This window comes from Oncorhynchus gorbuscha, linkage group LG10 (genome assembly GCF_021184085.1).
Source record: "Oncorhynchus gorbuscha isolate QuinsamMale2020 ecotype Even-year linkage group LG10, OgorEven_v1.0, whole genome shotgun sequence".
Lineage (NCBI taxonomy): Eukaryota > Metazoa > Chordata > Actinopteri > Salmoniformes > Salmonidae > Oncorhynchus > Oncorhynchus gorbuscha.
Window position 1 is genome coordinate 90,091,595 of NC_060182.1, and position 22,500 is coordinate 90,114,094.

Consider the following 22,500-nt stretch of genomic DNA (forward strand, 5'->3'; position numbering starts at 1 on the left):
CTGACCCTCTCCCCCTGACGCTCTCTCTCTCTCCCCCTGACGCTCTCTCTCTCGCCCTGACGCTCGCTCTCTCGCCCTGACGCTCTCTCTCTCCCCTGATCCTCTCTCTCTCCCCCTGACGCTCTCTCTCTCTCTCCCCCTGACGCTCTCTCTCTCCCCCTGGCGCTCTCTCTCTCTCCCCCTGGCGCTCTCTCTCTCCCCCTGACGCTCTCTCTCCCCCTGACTCTCTCTCTCTCTCCCCTGACGCTCTCTCTCTCCCCTGACGCTCTCTCTCCCCCCTGACGCTCTCTCTCTCTCTCTCCCTGACCCTCTCTCTCTCCCCCTGACCCTCTCTCCCCTGACCTCTCTCTCCCCTGACGCTCTCTCCCCCTGACCCTCTCTCTCCCCTGACGCTCTCTCCTCCTGACACTCTCTCTCTCTCCCCTGACGCTCTCTCTCTCCCCCTGACGCTCTCTCCTCCTGACACTCTCTCTCTCCCCCTGACGCTCTCTCTCTCCCCCTGACGCTCTCTCTCTCCCCTGACGCTCTCTCTCCCCCCTGACGCTCTCTCCCCTGACGCTCTCCCCCTGACGCTCTCCCCCCTGACGCTCTCTCTCTCCCCCTGACGCTCTCTCTCTCCCCCTGACGCTCTCTCTCTCCCCTGACGCTCTCTCTCTCCCCCTGACGCTCTCTCTCCCCCCCTGACTCTCCCCTGACGCTCTCCCCCTGACCCTCTCTCCCCCTGACCCTCTCTCCCCTGACGCTCTCTCTCCCCCCTGACGCTCTCTCTCTCCCCTGACGCTCTCTCTCTCCCCTGGCGCTCTCTCTCTCTCCCCTGACGCTCTCTCTCTCCCCCTGACCCTCTCTCTCCCCCTGACCCTCTCTCTCTCTCCCCTGACCCTCTCTCTCTCCCCCTGACGCTCTCTCTCCCCTGACGCTCTCTCTCCCCCTGACCCTCTCTCCCCCTGACCCTCTCTCTCTCCCCCTGACCCTCTCTCTCTCTCCCCTGACCCTCTCTCTCCCCCTGACCCTCTCTCTCCCCCTGACGCTCTCTCTCCCCCTGACGCTCTCTCTCTCCCCCTGACGCTCTCTCCCCTGACGCTCTCTCTCTCCCCCCTGACGCTCTCTCTCTCCCCTGACGCTCTCTCCTCCTGACACTCTCTCTCTCCCCTGACGCTCTCCCCCCTCTCTCCCCTGACGCTCTCTCTCTCCCCTGACGCTCTCTCTCTCCCCTGACGCTCTCTCTCTCCCCCTGACGCTCTCTCTCTCTCCCTGGCGCTCTCTCTCTCCCCTGGCGCTCTCTCTCTCCCCCTGACCCTCTCTCTCTCCCCCTGACCCTCTCTCCCCCTGACGCTCTCTCTCCCCCTGACGCTCTCTCTCCCCCCTGACGCTCTCTCCCCCTGACTCTCTCTCTCCCCCTGACGCTCTCTCCCCCTGACGCTCTCTCCCCCTGACGCTCTCTCTCTCCCCCTGACGCTCTCTCTCTCTCCCCTGACGCTCTCTCTCTCCCCTGACGCCCTCTCTCCCCCTGACACTCCTCTCTCCCCTGACGCTCTCTCTCTCCCCTGACGCTCTCTCCCCTGACGCTCTCTCCCCTGACGCTCTCTCCCCCCCTGACGCTCTCTCTCCCTGACGCTCTCTCCCCTGACGCTCTCTCCCCCTGACGCTCTCTCTCCCCTGACGCTCTCTCCCCTGACGCTCTCTCTCCCCTGACGCTCTCTCTTCCCCCTGACGCTCTCTCTCTCCCCCTGACGCTCTCTCTCTCCCCTGACGCTCTCTCTCTCCCCTGACGCTCTCTCTCTCCCCTGACGCTCTCTCTCTCCCCTGACGCTCTCTCTCTCCCCCTGACGCTCTCTCTCTCCCCCTGACGCTCTCTCTCTCCCCCTGACGCTCTCACCCCCCTGACGCTCTCTCTCCCCCTGACGCTCTCTCCCCTGACGCTCTCTCCCCTTCTCTCCCCCTGACGCTCTCTCCCCCTCTCTCCCCATGACGCTCTCTCCCCTGACGCTCTCTCCCCTCTCTCCCCTGACCCTCTCTCCCCCTGACGCTCTCTCTCCCCCTGACGCTCTCTCTCTCTCCCCTGACGCTCTCTCCCCTCTCTCCCCCTGACGCTCTCTCTCCCCTGACGCTCTCTCTCTCCCCCTGACGCTCTCTCTCCCCCTGACGCTCTCTCTCTCCCCCTGACGCTCTCTCTCTCCCCCTGACGCTCTCTCTCCCCCTGGCGCTCTCTCTCTCTCCCTTGACGCTCTCTCTCCCCTGACGCTCTCTCTCCCCCTGACGCTCTCTTTCCCCCTGACGCTCTCTCTCCCCCTGACCCTCTCTCTCTCCCCTGACGCTCTCTCTCCCTGACCCTCTCTCTCTCCCTGACGCTCTCTCTCTCCCCCTGACGCTCTCTCCCCCTGACGCTCTCTCCCCTGACGCTCTCTCCCCCTCCCCTGACGCTCTCTCTCCCTGACGCTCTCTCCCCTGACGCTCTCTCCCCTGACGCTCTCTCCCCCTGACGCTCTCTCCCCCTGACGCTCTCTCTCTCCCCCTGACGCTCTCTCTCTCCCCCTGACGCTCTCTCTCTCCCCTGACCCTCTCTCCCCCTGACCTCTCTCTCTCCCCTGACGCTCTCTCTCTCCCCTGACGCTCTCTCTCTCCCCTGACGCTCTCTCTCTCCCCCTGACGCTCTCTCTCTCCCCCTGACGCTCTCTCCCCCTGACGCTCTCTCTCCCCCTGACGCTCTCTCCCCTGACGCTCTCTCCCCTCTCTCCCCCTGACGCTCTCTCCCCCTCTCTCCCCCATGACGCTCTCTCCCCCTGACGCTCTCCCCCTCTCCCCCTGACCCTCTCTCCCCCTGACGCTCTCTCTCTCCCCTGACGCTCTCTCTCTCCCCCTGACGCTCTCTCCCCCTCTCTCCCCTGACGCTCTCTCTCCCCCTGACGCTCTCTCTCTCCCCCTGACGCTCTCTCTCTCCCCCTGACGCTCTCTCTCTCCCCCTGACGCTCTCTCTCTCCCCCTGACGCTCTCTCTCTCCCCCTGCGCTCTCTCTCTCTCCCCCTGACGCTCTCTCTCTCCCCTGACGCTCTCTCTCCCCCTGACGCTCTCTCTCCCCCTGACGCTCTCTCTCTCCCCTGACCCTCTCTCTCCCCCTGACGCTCTCTCTCCCTGACCCTCTCTCTCTCTCCCTGACGCTCTCTCTCTCCCCCTGACGCTCTCTCCCCCTGACCCTCTCTCCCCCTGACGCTCTCTCTCTCCCCCTCTCTCCCCCTGACCCCTGACGCTCTCTCTCCCCCTGACGCTCTCTCTCTCTCCCCCTGACGCTCTCTCTCCCCTGACGCTCTCTCTCCCCCTGACGCTCTCTCTCCCCTGACGCTCTCTCCCCCTGACGCTCTCTCTCCCCTGACGCTCTCTCCCCCTGACCCTCTCTCCCCCTGACCCTCTCTCTCCCCCTGACGCTCTCTCTCTCTCCCCCTGACGCTCTCTCTCTCCCCCTGACGCTCTCTCCCCTGACGCTCTCTCTCTCCCCCTGACCCTCTCTCCCCCCCTGACGCTCTCTCTCCCCCTGACGCTCTCTCTCCCCCTGACGCTCTCTCCCCTGACGCTCTCTCTCCCCTGACGCTCTCTCTCCCCTGACGCTCTCTCTCTCCCCCTGACGCTCTCTCCCCTGACGCTCTCTCCCCTGACGCTCCCTCTCTCCCCTGACGCTCTCTCTCTCCCCTGACGCTCTCTCTCTCCCCCTGACGCTCTCTCCCCTGACGCTCTCTCTCCCCTGACGCTCTCTCCCCCTGACGCCTCTCTCTCCCTGACGCTCTCTCTCCCTGACGCTCTCTCCCCCTGACGCTCTCTCCCCCTGACGCTCTCTCCCCCTGACGCTCTCTCTCCCCCTGACGCTCTCTCTCTCCCCTGACGCTCTCTCTCTCCCCCTGACCCTCTCTCCCCTGACCCTCTCTCCCCCTGACCCTCTCTCTCTCTCCCTGACGCTCTCTCTCCCCCCCTGATGCTCTCTCTCTCTCCCCCTGACGCTCTCTCTCTCCCCTGACGCTCTCCCCCCTGACGCTCTCTCTCCCCCTGACTCTCTCTCCCCTGACGCTCTCTCTCCCCCTCTCTCCCCTGACGCTCTCTCCCCTCTCTCTCCCCATGACGCTCTCTCCCCCTGACGCTCTCTCCCCCCTCTCTCTCCCCCTGACCCTCTCTCTCCCCTGACGCTCTCTCTCTCCCCCTGACGCTCTCTCTCTCCCCCTGACGCTCTCTCCCCCTCTCCCCCTGACGCTCTCTCCCCCTCTCTCCCCCTCTCTCTCCCCCTGACGCTCTCTCTCTCCCCTGACGCTCTCTCTCCCCCTGACGCTCTCTCTCTCCCCTGACGCTCTCTCTCTCTCCCCTGACGCTCTCTCTCCCCTGACGCGCTCTCTCTCCCCCTGCGCTCTCTCTCTCCCCTGACGCTCTCTCTCCCCCTGACGCTCTCTCTCCCCCTGACGCTCTCTCTCCCCCTGACGCTCTCTCTCCCCCTGACCCTCTCTCTCTCCCCCTGACGCTCTCTCCCCTGACCCTCTCTCTCTCTCCCTGACGCTCTCTCTCCCCCTGACGCTCTCTCCCCTGACCCTCTCTCCCCCTGACGCTCTCTCTCTCCCCTGACCCTCTCTCCCCTGACGCTCTCTCCCCCTGACGCTCTCTCTCTCCCCTGACGCTCTCTCTCTCCCCTGACGCTCTCTCTCTCTCTCCCCCTGACGCGCTCTCCCTGACGCTCTCTCCCCTCTCTCCCCCTGACGCTCTCTCTCTCCCCCTGACGCTCTCTCTCCCCCTGACGCTCTCTCTCCCCCTGACGCTCTCTCTCCCCCTGACGCTCTCTCTCTCTCCCCTGACGCTCTCTCCCCCTGACGCTCTCTCCCCTGACGCTCTCCCCCTGACCCGCTCTCTCTCTCCCCCTGACGCTCTCTCCCCCTCTCTCCCCCTGACCCTCTCTCCCCCTGACGCTCTCTCTCCCCTGACGCTCTCTCTCCCCCTGACGCTCTCTCTCTCCCCCTGACGCTCTCCCCTGACGCTCTCTCCCCTGACGCTCTCTCTCTCCCCTGACGCTCTCTCTCTCCCCTGACGCTCTCTCTCTCCCCCTGACGCTCTCTCCCCCTGACGCTCTCTCCCCCTGACGCTCTCTCTCTCCCCCTGACGCTCTCTCTCTCTCTCCCCCTGACGCTCTCTCTCCCCTGACGCTCTCTCCCCCTGACGCTCTCTCTCTCTCCCCTGACGCTCTCTCTCTCCCCCTGACGCTCTCTCTCCCTGACGCTCTCTCCCCCTGACACTCTCTCCCCTGACGCTCTCTCTCCCCCTGACGCTCTCTCCCTGACGCTCTCTCCCCTGACGCCTCTCTCCCCCTGACTCTCTCTCCCCTCTCTCTCTCCCCTGACCCTCTCTCTCCCCTGACCCTCTCTCCCCCTGACCCTCTCTCCCCCTGACCCTCTCTCTCTCTCCCTGACGCTCTCTCCCCCTGACGCTCTCTCCCCCTGACGCTCTCTCTCTCCCCTGACGCTCTCTCCCCTGACCTCTCTCTCCCCTGACGCTCTCTCTCCCCTGACGCTCTCTCTCTCCCCCTGACGCTCCCTCTCTCTCCCCCTGACGCTCTCTCTCCCCTGACCCTCTCTCTCTCTCTCCCCTGACGCTCTCTCCCCCTGACGCTCCCCCTGACGCTCTCTCTCCCCCTGACGCTCTCTCCCCCTGACGCTCTCTCTCCCCCTGACGCTCTCTCTCTCCCCTGACGCTCTCTCTCTCCCCCTGACGCTCTCTCTCCCCCTCTCTCCCCCTGACTCTCTCCCCTGACGCTCTCTCTCCCCCTGACCCTCTCTCCCCCTGACCCTCTCTCCCCCTGACGCTCTCTCTCTCCCCCCTGACGCTCTCTCTCTCCCCCTGACGCTCTCTCTCTCCCCCTGACGCTCTCTCTCTCCCCCTGACTCTCTCTCTCTCCCCCTGACGCTCTCTCTCTCCCCCTGACCTCTCTCCCCTGACCCTCTCTCCCCCTGACCCTCTCTCTCCCCTGACGCCTCTCTCTCCCCTGACGCTCTCTCCCCTGACGCTCTCTCTCCCCTGACGCTCTCTCTCTCTCCCCCTGACGCTCTCTCTCTCTCCCCTGACGCTCTCTCCCCCTGACGCTCTCTCTCCCCCTGACGCTCTCTCTCCCCCTGACGCTCTCTCCCCTCTCCCCCTGACGCTCTCTCCCCCTGACGCTCTCTCCCCCTGACGCTCTCTCTCTCCCCTGACGCTCTCTCCCCTGACGCTCTCTCTCTCCCCTGACGCTCTCTCTCTCCCTGACGCTCTCTCTCTCTCCCCTGACGCTCTCTCTTCCCCCTGACGCTCTCTCTCTCCCCCTGACCTCTCTCTCCCCCTGATGCTCTCTCTCTCCCCCTGACTCTCTCTCTCCCCCTGACGCTCTCTCTCCCCCTGACCTCTCTCTCCCCTGACTCTCTCTCTCTCCCTGACGCTCTCTCCCCTGACGCTCTCTCTCTCCCCCTGACTCTCTCTCTCCCCCTGACGCTCTCTTTCTCCCCTGACGCTCTCTCCCCCTGACGCTCTCTCTCCCCTGACGCTCTCTCTCTCCCCTGACGCTCTCTCTCTCCCCCTGACGACTCTCTCCCCTGACGCTCTCTCCCCCTGACGCTCTCTCCCCTGACGCTCTCCCCCTGACCTCTCTCTCCCCTGACTCTCTCTCTCCCCTGACTCTCTCTCCCCCTGACGCTCTCTCTCCCCTGACGCTCTCTCTCTCTCTCCCCCTGACGCTCTCTCCCCCTGACGCTCTCTCTCCCCTGACGCTCTCTCTCCCCCTGACGCTCTCTCTCCCCCTGACTCTCTCTCTCTCCCCTGACGCTCTCTCTCTGACCCCCTGACGCTCTCTCTCCCCCTGACGCTCTCTCTCTCCCCCTGACGCTCTCTCTCTCCCCCTGGCGCTCTCTCTCTCTCTCCCCCTGACGCTCTCTCTCCCCCTGACGCTCTCTCCCCCTGACGCTCTCTCTCCCCCTGACGCTCTCTCTCTCCCCTGACCCTCTCTCTCCCTGACGCTCTCTCTCTCCCCTGACCCTCTCTCTCTCCCTGACGCTCTCTCTCCCCCTGACGCTCTCTCTCTCCCCCTGACGCTCTCTCTCCCTGACCCTCTCTCCCCCTGATGCTCTCTCTCTCCCCTGACCCTCCCTCTCTCCCCCTGACGCTCTCTCTCTCTCCGCTCTCTCCCCTGACGCTCTCTCTCTCCCCTGACGCTCTCTCTCTCTCCCCTGACGCTCTCTCTCCCCCTGACGCTCTCTCTCTCCCCCTGACGCTCTCTCTCTCTCCCCCTGACCCTCTCTCTCTCTCTCCCCTGACGCTCTCTCCCCTGACGCTCTCTCCCTCTCTCTCCCCCTGACCTCTCTCTCCCCCTGACGCTCTCTCTCTCCCCTGACGCTCTCTCTCTCTCCCCCTGACGCTCTCTCTCTCCCCCCTGACGCTCTCTCCCCCTCTCTCCCCCTGACGCTCTCTCTCCCCCTGACGCGCTCTCTCTCTCCCCCTGACGCTCTCTCTCTCCCCCTGACGCTCTCTCTCTCCCCTGACGCTCTCTCTCTCCCCTGACGCTCTCTCTGACTCTCCCCCTGACGCTCTCTCTCCCCCTGACGCTCTCTCTCTCCCCTGACGCTCTCTCTCCCCCTGACGCTCTCTCTCCCCCTGACGCTCTCTCCCCCTGACCCTCTCTCTCTCCCCCTGACGCTCTCTCTCCCCCTGACGCTCTCTCTCTCCCCGCTCTCTCTCCCCCTGACCCTCTCTCTCCCCCTGACGCCTCTCTCCCCCTCTCTCCCTGACCCTCTCTCTCCCCCTGACGCTCCCCTCTCTCTCCCCTGACGCTCTCTCCCCTGACGCTCTCTCTCCCCCTCTCTCTCCCCCTGACCCTCTCTCTCCCCCTGACGCTCTCTCTCTCTCCCCCTGACGCTCTCTCTCCCCCTGACGCTCTCTCTCTCCCCCTGACGCTCTCTCCCCTGACCTCTCTCTCCCCCTGACGCTCTCTCTCCCCCTCTCTCTCTCCCCCTGACGCTCTCTCTCCCCCTGACGCTCTCTCTCTCTCCCCCTGACGCTCCCTCTCTCCCCCTGACGCTCTCTCTCCCCCTGACGCTCTCTCTCTCCCCCTGACGCTCTCTCTCCCCTGACGCTCTCTCCCCCTGACGCTCTCTCTCCCCTGACGCTCTCTCTCCCCCTGACGCTCTCTCTCCCCCTGACGCTCTCTCCCCTGACCCTCTCTCTCCCCTGACCCTCTCTCTCTCCCCCTGACCCTCTCTCTCTCTCCCCCTGACCCTCTCTCTCTCCCCTGACCCTCTCTCTCCCCCTGACGCTCTCTCTCTCTCTCTCTCCCCTGACGCTCTCTCTCTCCCCTGACGCTCTCTCTCTCCCCCTGACCCTCTCTCTCCCCCTGACTCTCTCTCCCCTGACTCTCTCTCCCCCTGACGCTCTCTCTCTCCCCTGACGCTCTCTCTCTCTCCCCTGACGCTCTCTCTCTCTCCCCTGACGCTCTCTCTCCCCTCTCCCCCTGACGCTCTCTCTCCCCCTGACGCTCTCTCTCTCCCCCTGACGCTCTCTCTCTCTCCCCCTGACGCTCTCCCCTGACGCTCTCTCCCCTGACCCTCTCTCTCCCCCCTGACGCTCTCTCTCCCCCTGACCCTCTCTCTCCCCTGACCTCTCTCCCCCTGACCTCTCTCTCCCCCTGACGCTCTCTCTCTCCCCTGACGCTCTCTCTCCCCCTGACGCTCTCTCCCCTGACTCTCTCTCCCCCTGACGCTCTCTCCCCCTGACGCTCTCTCTCTCCCCCTGACGCTCTCTCTCTCTCCCCCTGACGCTCTCTCTCTCCCCCTGACGCTCTCTCTCTCCCCCTGACGCTCTCTCTCTCCCCTGACGCTCTCTCCCCCTGACGCTCTCTCTCTCCCCCTGACGCTCTCTCTCTCCCCTGACGCTCTCTCCCCTGACGCTCTCTCTCCTGACGCTCTCTCTCCCCCTGACGCTCTCTCCCCTGACGCTCTCTCTCCCCCTGACTCTCTCTCCCCTGACGCTCTCTCCCCTGACGCTCTCTCTCCCCTGACGCTCTCTCTCTCTGACGCTCTCTCCCCTGACCCTCTCTCCCCCTCTCTCCCCCTGACGCCTCTCTCTCCCCTGACCCTCTCTCCCCCTGACCCTCTCTCCCCTGACCCTCTCTCCCCCTGACGCTCTCTCCCCCTCTCTCCCTCTCTCCCCTGACCCTCTCTCTCTCCCCTGACGCTCTCTCTCTCCCCTGACGCTCTCTCTCTCCCCTGACGCTCTCTCTCTCCCCTGACGCTCTCTCTCTCCCCCTGACGCTCTCTCCCCTCTCTCTCCCCCTGACGCTCTCTCTCTCCCCCGCTCTCTCTCCCCCTGACGCTCTCTCTCCCCTGACGCTCTCTCCCCTGACGCTCTCTCTCTCTCCCCCTGACGCTCTCTCCCCCTGACGCTCTCTCTCTCCCCTGACGCTCTCTCTCTCCCCCTGACTCTCTCTCTCTCCCCTGACGCTCTCTCTCCCCCTGACGCTCTCTCTCCCCCTGACGCTCTCTCCCCTGACGCTCTCTCCCCTGACGCTCTCCCCTCTCTCTCCCCTGACGCTCTCTCCCCTCTCCCCCTGACGCTCTCTCTCCCCCTGACGCTCTCTCTCCCCTGACGCTCTCTCTCCCCTGACGCTCTCTCCCCCTCTCTCCCCCTGACGCTCTCTCTCTCCCCTGACGCTCTCTCCCCTCTCTCCCCCTGACTCTCTCTCTCTCCCCCTGACGCTCTCTCTCCCCTGACGCTCTCTCCCCTGACCCTCTCCCCCTGACGCTCTCTCTCTCCCCCTGACGCTCTCTCCCCCTGACGCTCTCTCCCCTGACGCTCTCTCCCCCTGACCCTCTCTCCCCCTGACGCTCTCTCTCCCCCTGACGCTCTCTCTCTCCCCTGACGCTCTCTCTCTCCCCCTGACGCTCTCTCCCCCTCTCCCCCTGACGCTCTCTCCCCCTGACGCTCTCTCCCTCTCTCCCCTGACGCTCTCTCTCCCCCTGACGCTCTCTCCCCCTGACGCTCTCCCCCTGACGCTCTCCCCTCTCTCTCCCCTGACGCTCTCTCTCTCTCCCCTGACGCTCTCTCCCCCTGACGCTCTCTCCCCTCTCTCCCCCCCTGACCCTCTCTCCCCCTGACGCCTCTCTCCCCCTGACTCTCTCTCTCCCCCTGACGCTCTCTCTCTCTCCCCTGACGCTCTCTCTCTCTCCCCCTGACGCTCTCTCCCCCTGACGCTCTCTCTCCCCTGACGCTCTCTCTCTCCCCCTGACGCTCTCTCTCCCCCTGACGCTCTCTCTCCCCCTGACGCTCTCTCCCCCTGACGCTCTCTCTCCCCCTGACGCTCTCTCTCTCCCCCTGACCTCTCTCCCCCTGACGCTCTCCCCTGATGCTCTCTCCCCTGACGCTCTCTCTCCCCTGACGCTCTCTCCCCTGACCCTCTCTCTCCTCCCCCTGACGCTCTCTCTCCCCCTGACGCTCTCTCTCCCCTCGCTCTCTCCTCTCTCCCCCTGACGCTCTCTCTCCCCCTCTCTCCCCCTGACCCTCTCTCTCCCCCTGACTCCCCTGACGCTCTCTCTCTCCCCTGACGCGCTCTCTCTCTCCCCCTGACGCTCTCTCTCTCCCCCTGACGCTCTCTCTCCCCCTCTCTCTCCCCTGACGCTCTCTCTCCCCCTGACGCTCTCTCTCTCCCCTGACGCTCTCTCCCCTCTCTCCCCTGACGCTCTCTCTCTCCCCTGACGCTCTCTCTCTCTCCCCTGACGCTCTCTCTCTCCCCCTGACGCTCTCTCTCTCCCCTGACCTCTCTCTCCCCTGACGCTCTCTCTCCCCCTGACGCTCTCTCTCTCCCCTGACGCTCTCTCTCTCTCCCCTGACGCTCTCTCCCCCTCTCTCCCCTGACGCTCTCTCTCTCCCCCTGACGCTCTCTCTCTCCCCCTGACGCTCTCTCTCCCCCTGACGCTCTCTCTCTCCCCCTGACGCTCTCTCTCTCCCCCTGACTCTCCCCCTGACGCTCTCTCCCCCTGACGCTCTCTCTCTCCCCCTGACCTCTCTCTCCCCTGACGCTCTCTCTCTCCCCCTGACGCTCTCCCTCTCTCTCTCTCCCCTCTCCCCCTGCGCTCTCTCTCTCTCCCCTGACGCTCTCTCTCTCCCCTGACGCTCTCTCTCTCTCCCCTGACGCTCTCTCTCTCCCCTGACGCTCTCTCTCTCCCCCTGACGCTCTCTCTCCCTCTCTCTCTCCCCCTGACGCTCTCTCTCCCCTGACGCTCTCTCTCTCCCCTGACTCTCTCCCCCTGACGCTCTCTCTCTCCCCCTCTCTCTCCCCCTGACGCTCTCTCTCTCCCCCTGACGCTCTCTCTCCCCCTGACGCTCTCTCTCCCCCTGACGCTCTCTCTCCCCTGACGCTCTCTCTCTCCCCTGACGCTCTCTCTCTCTCCCCTGACGCTCTCTCCCTCTCTCTCCCCCTGACGCTCTCTCTCCCCTGACGCCTCTCTCTCCCCCTGACGCTCTCTCTCCCCCTGACGCCTCTCTCCCCCTGACCCTCTCTCTCTCCCCTGACTCTCTCTCTCTCCCCCTGACGCTCTCTCTCTCCCCCTGACGCCTCTCTCTCCCCTGACGCTCTCTCTCTCCCCCTGACGCTCTCTCTCCCCCTGACGCTCTCTCTCCCCCTGACGCTCTCTCTCTCCCCTGACGCTCTCTCCCCCTGACGCTCTCTCTCCCCTGACGCTCTCTCTCTCCCCCTGACGCTCTCTCTCTCCCCTCTCTCTCTCCCCTGACTCTCTCTCCCCCCTCTCTCTCCCCCTGACGCTCTCTCTCTCCCTGACGCTCTCTCCCCCTGACGCTCTCTCTCTCCCCCTGACGCTCTCTCTCTCCCCCTGACGCTCTCTCTCTCCCCTGACGCTCTCTCTCCCCTGACGCTCTCTCTCCCCCTGACGCTCTCTCTCCCCTGACGCTCTCTCTCCCCTGACGCTCTCTCCCCTGACGCTCTCTCCCCTGACGCTCTCTCCTCCCCCTGACGCTCTCTCTCTCCCCTGACGCTCTCTCCCCTCTCTCTCCCCCTGACTCTCTCTCCCCTGACGCTCTCTCTCCCCTGACTCTCTCTCCCCCTCTCCCCCTGACCTCTCTCCCCCTGACGCCTCTCTCCCCCTGACCCTCTCTCCCCCTGACCCTCTCTCCCCTGACTCTCTCTCTCCCCCTGACGCTCTCTCTCCCCCTGACGCTCTCTCTCCCCTGACGCTCTCTCTCTCTCTCCCCTGACGCTCTCTCTCTCCCCTGACGCTCTCTCTCTCCCCTGACGCTCTCTCCCCCTGACGCTCTCTCCCCCTGACGCTCTCTCTCTCTCCCTGACCCTCTCTCCCCCTGACCCTCTCTCCCCTGACGCTCTCTCTCCCCCTGACGCTCTCTCCCCCTGACTCTCTCTCTCCCCTGACGCTCTCTCTCCCCTGACGCTCTCTCTCCCCCTGACGCTCTCTCCCCTGACGCTCTCTCCCCTGACGCTCTCTCCCCCTGACGCTCTCTCCCCTCTCTCCCCTGACGCTCTCTCCCCTGACGCTCTCTCCCCTGACGCTCTCTCTCTCTCCCCCTGACGCTCTCTCCCCTGACGCTCTCTCCCCCTGACGCTCTCTCCCCTGACGCTCTCTCCCCCTGACCTCTCTCCCCCTCTCTCTCCCCTGACGCTCTCTCCCCTGACGCTCTCTCTCTCCCCTGACGCTCTCTCCCCCTGACGCTCTCTCCCCTGACGCTCTCTCCCCTGACCCTCTCTCCCCTGACGCTCTCTCTCCCCTGACGCTCTCTCCCCTTCTCTCCCCTGACGCTCTCTCCCCTCTCCCTCTCTCTCCCCTGACCCTCTCTCTCTCCCCTGACGCCTCTCTCCCCTGACGCTCTCTCTCCCCCTGACCCTCTCTCTCCCCTCTCTCTCCCCCTGACGCTCTCTCTCTCCCCTGACCTCTCTCTCCCCTGACGCTCTCTCCCCTGACGCTCTCTCCCCTGACGCTCTCTCCCCTGACGCTCTCTCCCCCTCTCTCCCCTGACGCTCTCTCCCCTGACGCTCTCTCCCCTCTCTCTCCCCTGACTCTCTCTCTCCCCTGATGCTCTCTCCCCCTGATGCTCTCCCCTGACCCTCTCTCCCCTGACGCTCTCTCCCCTGACGCTCTCTCCCCTGACGCTCTCTCTCCCCTGACGCTCTCTCTCTCTCTCCCCCTGACGCTCTCTCTCTCTCCCCTGACGCTCTCTCTCTCTCCCCTGACGCTCTCTCTCTCTCCCCCTCTCTCTCCCCCTGACGCTCTCTCCCCCTCTCTCTCCCCTGACGCTCTCTCTCTCCCCTGACGCTCTCTCTCTCCCCCTGACGCTCTCTCTCTCTCTCCCCCTGACGCTCTCGCTCTCTCCCCTGACGCTCTCGCTCTCTCCCCTGACGCTCTCTCTCTCCCCCTGACCTCTCTCTCTCCCTGACTCCCCTCTCTCTCCCCCTGACGCTCTCTCTCTCTCCCCTGACGCTCTCTCTCTCCCCTGACGCTCTCTCTCTCCCCCTGGCGCTCTCTCTCCCCCTGGCGCTCTCTCTCCCCCTCTCTCTCTCCCCTGGCGCTCTCTCTCTCCCCCTGGCGCTCTCTCTCCCCCTGACCTCTCTCCCCCTGACCCTCTCTCCCCCTGACGCTCTCTCTCTCCCCCTGGCCCTCTCTCTCTCCCCTGACGCTCTCTCTCTCTCTCTCTCCCCCTGACCCTCTCTCCCCCTGACCCTCTCTCCCCCTGACGCTCTCTCTCCCCTGACTCTCTCTCTCTCCCCTGACGCTCTCTCTCCCCCTGACGCTCTCTCTCCCCCTCTCCCCCTGACGCTCTCTCTCCCCCTGACGCTCTCTCTCCCCCCTGACGCTCTCTCTCTCCCCCTGACGCTCTCTCTCTCCCCCTGACGCTCTCTCCCACTGACGCTCTCTCTCTCTCTCCCCTGACGCTCTCTCTCTCCCCCTGACGCTCTCTCTCTCCCCTGACGCTCTCTCTCTCCCCCTGACGCTCTCTCTCTCCCCCTGACGCTCTCTCTCCCCCTGACGCTCTCTCTCCCCCTGACGCTCTCTCTCCCCTGACGCTCTCTCTCCCCCTGACGCTCTCTCTCCCCCCTGACGCTCTCTCTCCCCCTGACGCTCTCTCTCTCTCCCCCTGACGCTCTCCCCCTGACGCTCTCTCTCTCCCCCTGATGCTCTCTCGCCCTCTCTCACTCTCTCCCCTGACGCTCTCTCGCCCTCTCTCACTCTCTCCCCTGATGCTCTCTCGCCCTCTCTCACTCTCTCCCCTGAGGCTCTCTCGCCCTCTCTCACTCTTTCTCCCTGATGCTCTCTCGCCCTCTCTCACTCTCTCTCCCTGACGCTCTCTCACCTTCTCTCCCCCTGACGCTCTCTCTCTCTCTCCCTGACGCTCTCTCGCCCTCTCTCCCCTGACGCTCTCTCGCCCTCTCACTCTTCTGCAAAATCACTCTTATCCGATTCAGTTCTTGTGTTGGGAACATTATAAAATACAGTTCTGCCTTGTCAGATGGTAATGTCCATGACTCTGTAGTGAATTGTGTTATCCAATAAGAATGTCTCTCTGAGAGGTCATGGTTTGTATCATCCAATAAGAATGTCTCTCTGAGAGGTGATGTTTTGTCTCACCAATCAGAGTACATGGCGCTGTACACCTATGAGAGCCCAGAGCATGGCGACCTGACGTTTAGAGAGGGTGATGTGATCCTGGTGACCAAGAGAGAGGGAGAGTGGTGGAGCGGAGGCATCGGAGACCGCACTGGAGTGTTCCCTTCTAACTACGTCAAACCCAAAGAGACCGACGTAAGATACACACACACACACACACACACACACACACACACACACACACACACACACACACACACACACACACACACACACACACACACACACACACACACACACACACACACACACACACACACACACACATCCTTGACTTTAACTTGTATCTGACCTTGTTTCTATAACTTGTTACATCAGACATCCAGCAGCCCAGGGAAGCCAGGACAGCCTGGGAAGAAGCCAGGTGAGTCAACTGGAGAAATGCATATCCACACTCTGTTCCTTTCAACACTTCCTCTAAATCTGATGTTACTCCCTACGTTTGTGTGTGTGTGTGTGTGTGTGTGTGTGTGTGTGTGTGTGTGTGTGTGTGTGTGTGTGTGTGTGTGTGTGTGTGTGTGTGTGTGTGTGTGTCTGTGTGTGTGTGTTTGTGTGTCTGTGTGTGTCTGTGTGTGTGTGTGTGTGTGTGTGTGTGTGTGTGTGTGTGTGTGTGTGTGTGTGTGTGTGTGTGTGTGTGTGTGTGTGTGTGTGTGTGTGTGTGTGTGTGTGTGTGTGTGTGTGTGTATCTGTGTGTGTGTGTGTGCGCGCAGAGATAGCCCAGGTAAGCACTGCTTACACGGCCACAGGAACAGAGCAGCTCAGCCTTGCACCAGGACAGCTCATCCTCATCCTCAGCAAGGATTCCTCCGGCTGGTTGCTCGGAGAACTGCAGGTTGGCTGATTGATCGATTAATGGTTGTTTTAGACTCTAATGAATTAAGGCAATATGATTTTGGCTGTGTTGATTTACAGTTATTGAATTAAGATCTGATCTGATTGGTAAAAAATACCAAGTAGTGGGAATATATCAGAATTAGGTTTCTTGTGCAGGCAGCCCAATTCTGATATTGTTTTCACTGATTGGTCTTTTGACCAATCAGATCAGGTTTTTTCACATCAGATATTTTTCAGAGCTGATCTGATTGGCAAAAGACCAATTAGTGAAATCAATATCAGAATTTGGCTAGCTGTCTAAACGCAGCATTAGATTGACTGGTTGACTGGTTGACTGATTCACTGGTTGACTGAATGACTGAATGACTGGTTGACTGATTGACTGGTTGACTGATCTCTCTCGGTCTCTAAGGCGCGAGGAAAGAAGCGTCAGAAGGGTTGGTTTCCTGCCTCACATGTCAAAATGCTGGGATCTAACGGCGGCAAGTCCACTCCAGCACCTCTACCAGGTAACATACACACACCTTTTAGTAGGTAAGAAAAGAGAATGTATAGTTTACAAGGAGGCTGATGGGAGGAGCTATAGGAGGACAGGCTCATTGTAATATCTGGAATGGAATCAATGGAACGGTATCAAACACATCACACATGGAAACCATGTTTGATTCCGTTCCATTTATTCCATTCTAGCCAATACAATGAGGCTGTCCTCCATATAGCTCCTCCCATCAGCCGACACTGCCTCCCCCTCTCTCTCTCCCCCTGCTCTTGCTCTCTCTCTCCCTCTCTCCCCCTCTCTCTCCCCCTCTCTCTCCCCCTCTCTCCCTCTCTCTCCCCTCTCTCTCCCCTCTCTCCCCCTCTCTCTCCCCTCTCTCTCCCCTCTCTCCCCTCTCTCCCCCTCTCTCTCCCCCTGCTCTTGCTCTCTCTCTCCTCCAGTGTGTCAGGTCATTGCCATGTACGACTACAAAGCAGCCAACGAGGATGAGATGAGCTTCTCCAAAGGTCAGGTGATCAGTGTGTTCGACAAGAACGACCCCGAATGGTGGAAAGGAGAGGTCAATGGGATCACCGGTCTGTTCCCAACCAATTACGTCAAGATGACCACCGTTGACTCCGATCCCAGCCAGCAATGTGAGTACATTACTATTTTGATGTTTTTCCGAAGACGTCATTTCTCAAAGTGGAATGTTCACAAGACAGGGTAGACAGACAGACAGACACAAGGTACATCCCAGTACACATGACGGGTATATGGAAGATAAGGCAAGATGAGATGAGGCAAGATGAGTCTAACCAGTCTAAAGGTTAGTGGTTGAGGTAAGGGTTTAGCAGTATAAAGGTTAGGGGTTAGGGTAAGGGTTTAGCAGTATAAAGTTAGGGGTTAGGGTAAGGGTTTAGCAGTATAAAGGTTAGGGGTTAGGGGTAAGGGTTTAGCAGTATAAAGGTTAGGGGTTAGGGTAAGGGTTTAGCAGTATAAAGGTTAGGGGTTAGGGGTAAGGGTTTAGCAGTATAAAGGTTAGGGTTTAGCAGGGTTAGGGGTTAGGGTAAGGGTTTAGCAGTATAAAGGTTAGGGGTTAGGGTAAGGGTTTAGCAGTATAAAGGTTAGGGGTTAGGGTAAGGGTTTAGCAGTATAAAGGTTAGGGGTTAGGGTAAGGGTTTAGCAGTATAAAGGTTAGGGGTTAGGGTAAGGGTTTAGCAGTATAAAGGTTAGGGGTTAGGGTAAGGGTTTAGCAGTATAAAGGTTAGGGGTTAGGGTAAGGGTTTAGCAGTATAAAGGTTATAAAGGTTTAGCAGGGTTAGGGTTAAGGGTTTAGCAGTATAAAAGTTAGGGGTTAGGGTAAGGGTTTAGCAGTATAAAGGTTAGGGGTTAGGGTAAGGGTTTAGCAGTATAAAGGTTAGGGATTAGGGTAAGGGTTTAGCAGTATAAAGGTTAGGGGTTAGGGTAAGGGTTTAGCAGTATAAAGGTTAGGGGTTAGGGTAAGGGTTTAGCAGTATAAAGGTTAGGGGTTAGGGTAAGGGTTTAGCAGTATAAAGGTTAGGGGTTAGGGTAAGGGTTTAGCAGTATAAAGGTTAGGGGTTAGGGTAAGGGTTTAGCAGTATAAAGGTTAGGGGTTAGGGTAAGGGTTTAGCAGTATAAAGGTTAGTCCCATGTTTCATGAGCTGAAATCAAATATCCCAGAAATGTTCCATACACACACAAATTATTTATTTCAAGTTATGTGCACACATTTGTTTACAAGGGCCAAAAATGTGCAGTGTTGTCACACAACACAGTGCCACAGATGTCTTACGTTTTGAGGGAGCGTGCAATTGACATGATGACTGCAGGAATGTCCACCAGAGCTGTTGCCAGAGAATTTCATGTTAATTTCTCTACCATAAGCTGCCCTCAACATCATTTTAGAGAATTTGGCAGTACGTCCAGTCGGCCTCACAACCGCAGAACACGTGTCACCACGCGAGCCCAGGACCTCCACATCCGGCTTCTTTACCTGGCTGGGCTTGTCTCCCCAGTGGCTGGGCCTGTCTCCCCAGTGGCTGGGCCTGTCTCCCCGGTGGCTGGGCCTGCCTCCCTGGTGGCTGGGCCTGCCTCCCCGGTGGCTGGGCCTGCCTCCCCGGTGGCTGGGCCTGCCTCCCCGGTGGCTGGGCCTGTCTCCCCGGTGGCTGGGCCTGTCTCCCCGGTGGCTGGGCCTGTCTCCCCGGTGGCTGGGCCTGTCTCCCCGGTGGCTGGGCCTGCCTCCCCGGTGGCTGGGCCTGCCTCCCCGGTGGCTGGGCCTGCCTCCCCGGTGGCTGGGCCTGCCTCCCCGGTGGCTGGGCCTGCCTCCCCGGTGGCTGGGCCTGCCTCCCCGGTGGCTGGGCCTGCCTCCCCGGTGGCTGGACCTGCCTCCCCGGTGGCTGGGCCTGTCTCCCCGGTGGCTGTGCTTGCCTCCCCAGTGGCTGGGCCTGCCTCCCTAGTGGCTGGGCCTGCCTCCCCGGTGGCTGGGCCTGTCTGACTGACTGAACCAAGAGCTGCGATTTGTTCCGTCTGACTGACAACCAAGAGCTGAGATCTGTCCTGTCTGACTGTGGGACTGACTGAACCAAGAGCTGAGATCTGTCCTGTCTGACTGTGGGACTGACTGAACCAAGAGCTGAGATCTGTCCTGTCTGACTGTGGGACTGACTGAACCAAGAGCTGAGATCTGTCCTGTCTGACTGACTGAACCAAGAGCTGAGATCTGTCCTGTCTGATGTTGATCAGTCTGTTAATTGGGCACAAACTCAAAACAACAAGTGTTCCAATCGGTCTTTTTCACATGGTGTTGTAATCTACAGGAAAACGTTTGCTGACTGGCACAGGTTGAAACAGAAGAAACCAACTTTCACACTCACAAGTGATTTTCTATATTCGGACAATGTTTTGACAATGTTGTCCCTGAAGTGCTGAATGGCAGAACAGCTACAGTATTTCCCATGTTACAATGTTATTTCATGCGTGTTCTCCATTTTTTTAGATGGTAGGCCACTAGTAGACCTACATTATGATCAAATAGCCACAGTAGCGTACTTGGCAGCTGTTAAAACTGTAACTCCAAGTGGGTACAGCCTCAGTGTTAACTGAAATTTGCACACAATGCTTTAATTTTACAAAACGAGCCTTTGATTTCAAATTTCACTGTAGGTTCAGACAGAAACAAAGACAGAAGCATATTTTCTAAAATAAATAAAATGGTCTCAGTGTGGTATGCAGAGATGAGCCAGTGACGAGCCCATTAGAATAGAGTTGAGCCTCTGACCAGCCCATTAGAATAGAGTTGAGCCTCTGACCAGCCCATTAGAATAGAGTTGAGCCTCTGACCAGCCCATTAGAATAGAGTTGAGTCTGTGACGAGCCCATTAGAATAGAGTTGAGCCTGTGACCAGCCCATTAGAATAGAGTTGAGCCTGTGACCAGCCCATTAGAATAGAGTTGAGCCTCTGACCAGCCCATTAGAATAGAGTTGAGCCTCTGACCAGCCCATTAGAATAGAGTTGAGCCTGTGACCAGCCCATTAGAATAGAGTTGAGCCTCTGACCAGCCCATTAGAATAGAGTTGAGCCTCTGACCAGCCCATTAGAATAGAGTTGAGCCTGTGACCAGCCCATTAGAATAGAGTTGAGCCTGTGACCAGCCCATTAGAATAGAGTTGAGCCTGTGACCAGCCCATTAGAATAGAGTTGAGCCTGTGACCAGCCCATTAGAATAGAGTTGAGTCTGTGACCAGCCCATTAGAATAGAGAGAGCTTTAGTAGGACGCAGAGAAAGAGCAGTCTAACCCCTGGACAGTGCTTGGTTGTCCAACAACCTCCACTAGTTTGCATAGATTTGTTAGTTTCCTGTTCAGTGTTACAGCAGCTAGCTATTTCAATCTGGCTTGATCATGCAGTGAAACCGCATGGGAACACAGCAGAGAAATGTCATCCATCAGTAATCATTATAATATAGTCAGTGCCAGTGGATTAAGGTGCAGTTATAACTTGGTTTGTTCTCCACTCGACACAGCAAACCTTAGAGAGTTATGAATCTTCACAATCTATTCAGATATTCAGCTTCCAAACAGACACAGAGGCCCGAGCAAATGAGTTGTTACAATTTAATCAATAATGATTCATCTTTCCAGTTGAATGCAGAACAATGTGGCCATAGCGAACTATTCCTCATGACTGAATCAGTAAAGAATCAGGGAGATATGGTGGGTTCTATTCCTCATTACTGAATCAGTAAAGAATCAGGGAGAGATGGTGGGTTCTATTCCTCATTACTGAATCAGTAAAGAATCAGGGAGAGATGGTGGGTTCTATTCCTCATTACTGAATCAGTAAAGAATCAGGGAGAGGTGGTGGGTTCTATTCTTCATTACTGAATCAGTAAAGAATCAGGGAGAGATGGTGGGTTCTATTCCTCATGACTGAATGAATCAGTAAAGAATCAGGGAGAGATGGTGGGTTCTATTCCTCATTACTGAATCAGTAAAGAATCAGGGAGAGATGGTGGGTTCTATTCCTCATTACTGAATCAGTAAAGAATCAGGGAGAGATGGTGGGTTCTATTCCTCATTACTGAATCAGTAAAGAATCAGGGAGAGATGGTGGGTTCTATTCCTCATTACTGAATCAGTAAAGAATCAGGGAGAGATGGTGGGTTCTATTCCTCATGACTGAATGAATCAGTAAAGAATCAGGGAGAGATGGTGGGTTCTATTCCTCATTACTGAATCAGTAAAGAATCAGGGAGAGATGGTGGGTTCTATTCCTCATTACTGAATCAGTAAAGAATCAGGGAGAGATGGTGGGTTCTATTCCTCATTACTGAATCAGTAAAGAATCAGGGAGAGATGGTGGGTTCTATTCCTCATTACTGAATCAGTAAAGAATCAGGGAGAGATGGTGGGTTCTATTCCTCATTACTGAATCAGTAAAGAATCAGGGAGAGATGGTGGGTTCTATTCCTCATTACTGAATCAGTAAAGAATCAGGGAGAGATGGTGGGTTCTATTCCTCATTACTGAATCAGTAAAGAATCAGGGAGAGATGGTGGGTTCTATTCCTCATTACTGAATCAGTAAAGAATCAGGGAGAGATGGTGGGTTCTATTCCTCATTACTGAATGAATCAGTAAAGAATCAGGGAGAGATGGTGGGTTCTATTCCTCATTACTGAATCAGTAAAGAATCAGGGAGAGATGGTGGGTTCTATTCCTCATTACTGAATCAGTAAAGAATCAGGGAGAGATGGTGGGTTCTATTCCTCATTACTGAATCAGTAAAGAATCAGGGAGAGGTGGTGGGTTCTATTCCTCATTACTGAATCAGTAAAGAATCAGGGAGAGATGGTGGGTTCTATTCCTCATTACTGAATCAGTAAAGAATCAGGGAGAGATGGTGGGTTCTATTCCTCATTACTGAATCAGTAAAGAATCAGGGAGAGGTGGTGGGTTCTATTCCTCATTACTGAATCAGTAAAGAATCAGGGAGAGATGGTGGGTTCTATTCCTCATTACTGAATCAGTAAAGAATCAGGGAGAGATGGTGGGTTCTATTCCTCATTACTGAATCAGTAAAGAATCAGGGAGAGATGGTGGGTTCTATTCCTCATTACTGAATGAATCAGTAAAGAATCAGGGAGAGATGGTGGGTTCTATTCCTCATTACTGAATCAGTAAAGAATCAGGGAGAGATGGTGGGTTCTATTCCTCATTACTGAATCAGTAAAGAATCAGGGAGAGGTGGTGGGTTCTATTCCTCATTACTGAATCAGTAAAGAATCAGGGAGAGATGGTGGGTTCTATTCCTCATTACTGAATCAGTAAAGAATCAGGGAGAGATGGTGGGTTCTATTCCTCATTACTGAATCAGTAAAGAATCAGGGAGAGATGGTGGGTTCTATTCCTCATTACTGAATCAGTAAAGAATCAGGGAGAGATGGTGGGTTCTATTCCTCATTACTGAATGAATCAGTAAAGAATCAGGGAGAGATGGTGGGTTCTATTCCTCATTACTGAATCAGTAAAGAATCAGGGAGAGATGGTGGGTTCTATTCCTCATTACTGAATCAGTAAAGAATCAGGGAGAGATGGTGGGTTCTATTCCTCATTACTGAATCAGTAAAGAATCAGGGAGAGATGGTGGGTTCTATTCCTCATTACTGAATCAGTAAAGAATCAGGGAGAGATGGTGGGTTCTATTCCTCATGACTGAATCAGTAAAGAATCAGGGAGAGGTGGTGGGTTCTATTCCTCATTACTGAATCAGTAAAGAATCAGGGAGAGATGGTGGGTTCAGGGAGAGAATCAGGGAGTGACCCACCATCCCTAGCAGAGGGAGGTGACAGATGAAGGGGGACAGCCACAGAGACCCACCATCCCTAGCAGAGGGAGGTGACAGCCACAGAGACCCACCATCCCTAGCAGAGGAAGGGGACAGATGAAGGGGGACAGCCACAGAGACCCACGATCCCTAGCAGAGGGAGGGGACAGCCACAG

The 22,500-nt window shown here is 58.6% G+C and overlaps 1 protein-coding gene across 1 annotated transcript in view; it reads left to right on the top strand.

The window, feature by feature from the left end:
- Window positions 1–22,500, top strand: part of itsn2b (intersectin 2b) — a 95,250-nt gene that overhangs the window by 54,391 nt on the left and 18,359 nt on the right. The window contains exons 26-30 of the mRNA XM_046367441.1: window positions 14,635–14,801; window positions 14,985–15,030; window positions 15,377–15,498; window positions 15,913–16,009; window positions 16,437–16,631. Coding sequence (XP_046223397.1) covers window positions 14,635–14,801; window positions 14,985–15,030; window positions 15,377–15,498; window positions 15,913–16,009; window positions 16,437–16,631 — 627 coding nt within the window. The remainder of the gene's footprint in view (window positions 1–14,634; window positions 14,802–14,984; window positions 15,031–15,376; window positions 15,499–15,912; window positions 16,010–16,436; window positions 16,632–22,500) is intronic.